Consider the following 5,327-nt stretch of genomic DNA (forward strand, 5'->3'; position numbering starts at 1 on the left):
ACCCACCCACACACGAGCGTATGCATAAACATACACGCACAACCACAACTTGACAGCTCTGAAGTCCTCACCTCGTATCTGAAGTCCTCCGGCAGCAGCGTGTCGGCTGGGGCACACGTGGCCAGCGTGGTCTGCTTCAGCGTGCCCGCCGCCAACGCGCCCGCAGGAATGGGCGGTGGCGCCTCAAAGTTGATGAAGGTGTCGGCCGCCCTGCAGGGAAGACGCATTGGGGTTTGATGAGACCAGGAGACACGCTAATCACCTGGCTGAGTGCATTTCCAGAAAAACCAGTGCAAGCCCAGGACAAACGGCTAACCACTGCACAGAGAGCAGCGTCGCGTCTCCGCGCTGGGCAGTAGTTGAGCAACATCCCCGCAAAGGTGCACCAGCACGCGAGGCGCACCTCTTGCCGCGTTTGCCCTTTGCGCCGCCGTCGGCCGCTTTGCGCGCGGCAACGCCCCCCGCCTGCGCCGCGCCCGGCGCGCGCTGGAACCGCCAGTAGCTGCTGCCCGCCCAGCCCGCGCCGCGCATGACGCCGCTGCCGCCGCCGCGCTCCGCACCCAGCAGCCACTGCAGCGAGTCCTCCCCCATGACAGCCCCCAGCCCGGCCAACGCGTGCTCCTCTGCCGCGCCCGCGCCCGCGCCCGCGCCCTCTGGCCCCTCGCTCCTGCCGACCTCGCCGTCGCTATCCCCGTCGTCGCCGCCGCCGCCCCACGCGTCGCCGCCACCGTCGTCGTACGCGCCGCCGTCGTCGTCGCACTGCGTGTACTGCTCGGCCAGGCGCGCCCCCTCCTCCGCCTCTGCGCGTTCCGCCGCGCGCCGCGCCGCGCCCTCCACAGCATCCGCGGCATCCATGCTGTCAGCATCCTCCGCCTCCCTGGCATCCCCGTTCCAGCCGGCCGCCCCGACAGCGCCTTGGTCGGCCATGTCAGCGTCGCCACTGCCTGGACCTGCCGCTGAGTCAGCCATGCAGTCGTCCTCTGCGCCGTCGCCGGTGGCGGCGCAAGGAGTTGTCCGCGCGCCCTCCGCGCCGCTCGCGCCGGGGCGTGCTCCAGCCGAGGCACCGCGGGCGAGGGCCGCAGCGCGCGGCCGGCAGGCTGCAGCGAAGCGCGCACAGTCGCCTGCGAATTGGCACAGCAGCAGGAGCTTCAGCAGCATCAGCAGCAGGTGGTGCATTAAGTGGGTAATTAATCGGGGCGGCGCCTGCGCATGGCTGAAACATAAGTCGTTGCGCTGTGGTGCCGCCTTGCGGGGCCTGAGATCGGCCCCAGGACCTGGCCAACCCCAGCCATTCCCTTGCTGCCCTCATGTTGCCGCCACCCACCCTCAACGGCCGCCATGATGGCTGCGACATCCGCCTCCACCTCCGCCTCGTCAGCTTGCGGCTCCAGCCCTTGACCAGCCAGCAGCGCGTGCAGACCGCGCATGGCCGGCGCGATGGCGGCGCAGGAGCCTGGGGGCGGCGCGCCGCGCTGCTGCTCCTGCAGCTGCTGCAGCAGCGGCCTCAGCAGTGTCAGGTCAACCTGCTCGGCGCAGCGCCAGCCAAGCGCAATGCGTGATGCAGGCGGGAGGTAGTTGGCGCGTCAAGCTGCAGAGCGCTGGACAGCAAAGGCACCCAAGGCAGGTATGCAAGGTGCAGCGATCCACGCACAACGCTGCTAGATAGCGGGCGCACACCCTGTCATCCATTGAGTGCACGCGTTGCAGGGGTGCGCAGCCCCCTCGCGTGCAACACCCACCGCCGCCTCCTGCTCCTGCTGCGCGGCCGCCACGGGCGCCAGCGGGAAGTGGTCCTCTGGGACGCCCCCAGACTCAAACATGATGGTGCTGCCGCTGTACACGCCGCGGTTGAGCAGCAGCATGCCTAATGAGGGGGACATGGGCGGGACGAGGTGGGAGACAGTTGCGCAGAGGTTGTGTCCTATATGCACAGAGTGACGCAAGATTTTGGTGAGGGGTTGTGCCTCAATGGCTACAACTGGGGCAGCAGCAGCGCCACCAGGAGCAGCACCAGGAGCAGCACCAGCAGAAGCAGCAGCATTGCCCTCCAGGTAAACTTTCCTAATTTTCATGGCATCCTCCCTGACAAGCCATGAAGCCCACTTGAATTCCCCATCAAATGATGCAGCCTCAGCGCCCTTGATCCCATTCGTAACCCATTGCAGCAACGGCAGCTAGGCTGAAGCAGCCCCACCCACCCTGGGCGCCGTCCTCGTCGAAGATCTGGCTCATGTGGTGGCACAGCGGGTCCACGGCAAAGCTGCTGTCCTCCTGCTTCCTGCAAAGCTGCCGCGCCTCAGCTAGCGTGTCGTCCTCCCGCGGCTCGGCCCCGCCGCGGCGGCGGCGCTTGGCGTCGGCGCCCGCTGCGCCCGCGTCCTGGCTGCCCTCCGGGTCCTGGGAGTCGCCTGAAACGACAGAGTCGAGAAGTGGTGCGGGGTTGGTTGCCGGCTGATGAAGGTTGAGAGAAGCTGAAACAGCATCAGCTTGGTCACCAGCGCTGTGTCGGCGGGACTGCCGCTGCATGCCCCTGACAAGCTTGCCCCCTGCTTTGCTGATGCAAGACTCTGCGCTGCTGTGCAAGGCGGGCCCCAGCTCGCCTGGGCCCCCACGGCACAACATCCCCTCACCTTCCTTGCCGTCCACCTGCGGCGCCCCGCGCAGCGTCAGCAGCGTCTGCTTCCACGTCGCGTCCACCCGCCGCGCGTAGATCTGCACGCCCGCGTCCAGACCCCCGCTGATGCGCGAGAAGTAGTTGCCGCCCGCGCCGCCCTCCCCGGCGCCGCCCGTGGCGGGGTCGGGCGCCGCGCGCTGCACCATGTCCGGCAGGTGGTCGATCAGCGGCAGCGACCACATGTTACGGTCGTTGATCTTATTCTCTGCCGCAAGCTTGAGGGCAAGGTCCAGCATGGTGCGCAGCTCTGACTCGGACAGCCGCAGCGCCGGCCCCTCCCCGGCGCCGCCGCTCGCGGCGGGCCCGCCGAACTCGCCGGCCAGGGACTTGCGCATGCGCTCCGCCTGCCTGCAAGGGCGGCAGGCGGAGGGGGGCCGCCGGGCGCGGCCTTGGTCACGGTGCGCATGTCATGGGCTGGTGCGATGGCACAGGCGTGTGGCGGATTTGCCCTGGGATCGGTCAGAATGCTGCGGCTATTCGCCTCAACTGGCTGTGCAGCCATTGATGCTGCTCACAGTGTTTGGCTGCCGTCGGCTGCAGTCCCCACCTGTGCTTCCTGGCCTTGGCCTTCTCTGCCGCATCGTCGTTGGGCGTCAGGGCGGACTGCGCGCGGCGGCGCACGGGCGGGTGCGGTTGTGGCGAGCAGCACCGTGTGGGTGCCGCCACCGGGCAACAACAAATACGCAGAGCTGTACGCGCGGAGATGAGGCAGGCCCTGCTGCTCGCATCGCCAGCCAGGACAGGCGATGCTTGCCAGCCGCGTTTGGCCTTGCTTGCTCCAGCCTGCAGGCAGGACTTCTAAGCGCAGCGGCGCTTGCGCACACCTGCGGCGTCGACAGTGGAGTTCGCTTGCCCGGCGTGGCCTGGCTTCGCCGTCCTCGCCTGGCCGCCACGGGGGTCAGCAGCGCCTCCATACTGTTTGTTACAGTAGGAGCCCCCCTACGCTGTCCATACGGACTTTCAGATCGCCTCAGGGCTGAGGCAATAGATCTCTGCCAAGGTCTCCTCGGTGTTTGGTATCGGACAGCAAAATTGAACAGGCATCTACATATCTCCGGTGTCAGCACGGTGCGCGCTACACCGACAGCTGCCACCCTTTTTGAGCTTGCATGTATCACCTATGACGACTCACAGCCACGCTCGGCTGATGAATCCTGTGTCCATGGCCCATTCATAGCACGTGACATTTGAAATAGTTATTGATATTCATTGTATAGACCCACACAGTAAAAGTGCAGGCAGCGTGGAGCCGCGCGCTGTCCACAGGCAATGCAGGCCAACACCGCCTTAACAGCGGCGGCAGGCGTCATTGGGCAGCCATGCGCTTCTAGGCCAGGCCCATGCCGCCCGCAAGCGGGCGGTAGGCGTTTGCGGAGGGGGATGCAGATCATATGCCCCGCAAATGCGCCCCAAGAGGGCCCCGCCGTCCCTGTCACTCGGGAGGACCTAATAGAGCACATAAGTTCCGGCTGCAAGACACGGGACCGCTGGCGCATTGGTACGGAGCACGAGAAGCTGGGCTTCCGCGTCGCCGACAAGCGCCGCATGGACTACGACGAGATTCGCCAGGTGTTTGGCAAGCTCGAGTCGCGCTTCGGCTGGAAGCCAATCAAAGAGGGCGACCTCACAATCGGCGTCGCGCTGGACAAGCAGACCGTCACGCTCGAGCCCGGCGGCCAGTTCGAGCTCAGCGGCGCGCCCGTCGCGACGCTGCACCAGACGTGCGCCGAGGTCAACAGCCACCTGTACCAGGCCAAGTCCATCGCCGAGGAGCTGGGCATCGGCTTTCTGGGCTCGGGCTTCGACCCCAAGTGGGCCATCAACGAGATCCCCGTCATGCCCAAGGACCGCTACCGCCTCATGAAGGCCTACATGCCCACCGTCGGCACGCGCGGCCTGGACATGATGTTCCGCACCTGCACTATCCAGGTCAACCTGGACTACGAGTCCGAGGCCGACATGGTGGAGAAGTTCCGCATCGGCCTCGCGCTGCAGCCCGTCGCAGTCGCGCTGTTTGCCAACTCGCCGTTCTGCGAGGGCAAGCCGACCGGCGAGGTCAGCACGCGGGCGCGCGTCTGGATGGACGTGGACAAGGCGCGGACCGGCGGGCTGCCGTTTGTGTTTGAGAAGGGCATGTCGTTCGAGCGGTACGTGGACTACGCCATGGACGTGCCCATGTACTTTGTGTACCGCAAGGGCAAGTACATCGATGCGCTCGGCATGAGCTGGCGGGACTTTATGGAGGTGCGCACGCGCGGCGCGGGCGGCTTGGAGGGCGCGGGCAGCGGGGCTGGGTGTATGTATGGGTTGGGAGAGGGCGCGGGCGGGGGCAGCGGTGGCGGCGGTGGCGGCAGGTGGCGGCGCGGCTGGTCGGGGGCTGGCGGTCGGCCGTGCATGGATGGGGGGGCAAGGGCTCACAGTTTGGCCGCACTAGCCGCCAGGCAGGGCGCTGCAGCTGGCTGCGATGCTGTCATGCGAGCAGTGCCCTCGTAGCAGCTCCCGTGCGTCGGCTTTGCATCAAGCAGCGGCAGCTGCAGCGGCAGCAGCAGCAGCTGCAGCGGCAGCAGGCGCGGCAACCCGTGCCCTGCGCTGCCGCGCTCGCCAGCCCTGCCGCAGCGCCCAACCCCCTCAGCTGACCGGCCCACCTCCCTCCCCC

The 5,327-nt window shown here is 67.2% G+C and overlaps 2 protein-coding genes across 2 annotated transcripts; one reads left to right on the forward strand and one right to left on the reverse strand.

Annotated features, from left to right (window-relative positions):
• Positions 1–311: 311 nt before the first annotated feature.
• MNEG_13637 (chromosome condensation complex condensin, subunit H) lies at positions 312–3,585 on the reverse strand (the record flags this gene model as incomplete). The annotated part of the gene is made up of 8 exons (XM_014037890.1): positions 312–318; positions 404–1,121; positions 1,325–1,523; positions 1,740–1,864; positions 2,199–2,405; positions 2,628–3,019; positions 3,219–3,274; positions 3,496–3,585. 8 exons carry the CDS (start codon positions 3,583–3,585, stop codon positions 312–314), a joined length of 1,794 nt encoding a protein of 597 aa, XP_013893344.1.
• Positions 3,586–4,051: 466 nt separating this feature from the next.
• Positions 4,052–5,307, forward strand: MNEG_13638 (glutamate--cysteine ligase; the record flags this gene model as incomplete). The annotated part of the gene is made up of 2 exons (XM_014037891.1): positions 4,052–4,915; positions 5,197–5,307. 2 exons carry the CDS (start codon positions 4,052–4,054, stop codon positions 5,305–5,307), a joined length of 975 nt encoding a protein of 324 aa, XP_013893345.1.
• Positions 5,308–5,327: the final 20 nt, after the last annotated feature.

This window comes from Monoraphidium neglectum (genome assembly GCF_000611645.1).
Source record: "Monoraphidium neglectum strain SAG 48.87 unplaced genomic scaffold scaffold03953, whole genome shotgun sequence".
NCBI lineage: Eukaryota > Viridiplantae > Chlorophyta > Chlorophyceae > Sphaeropleales > Selenastraceae > Monoraphidium > Monoraphidium neglectum.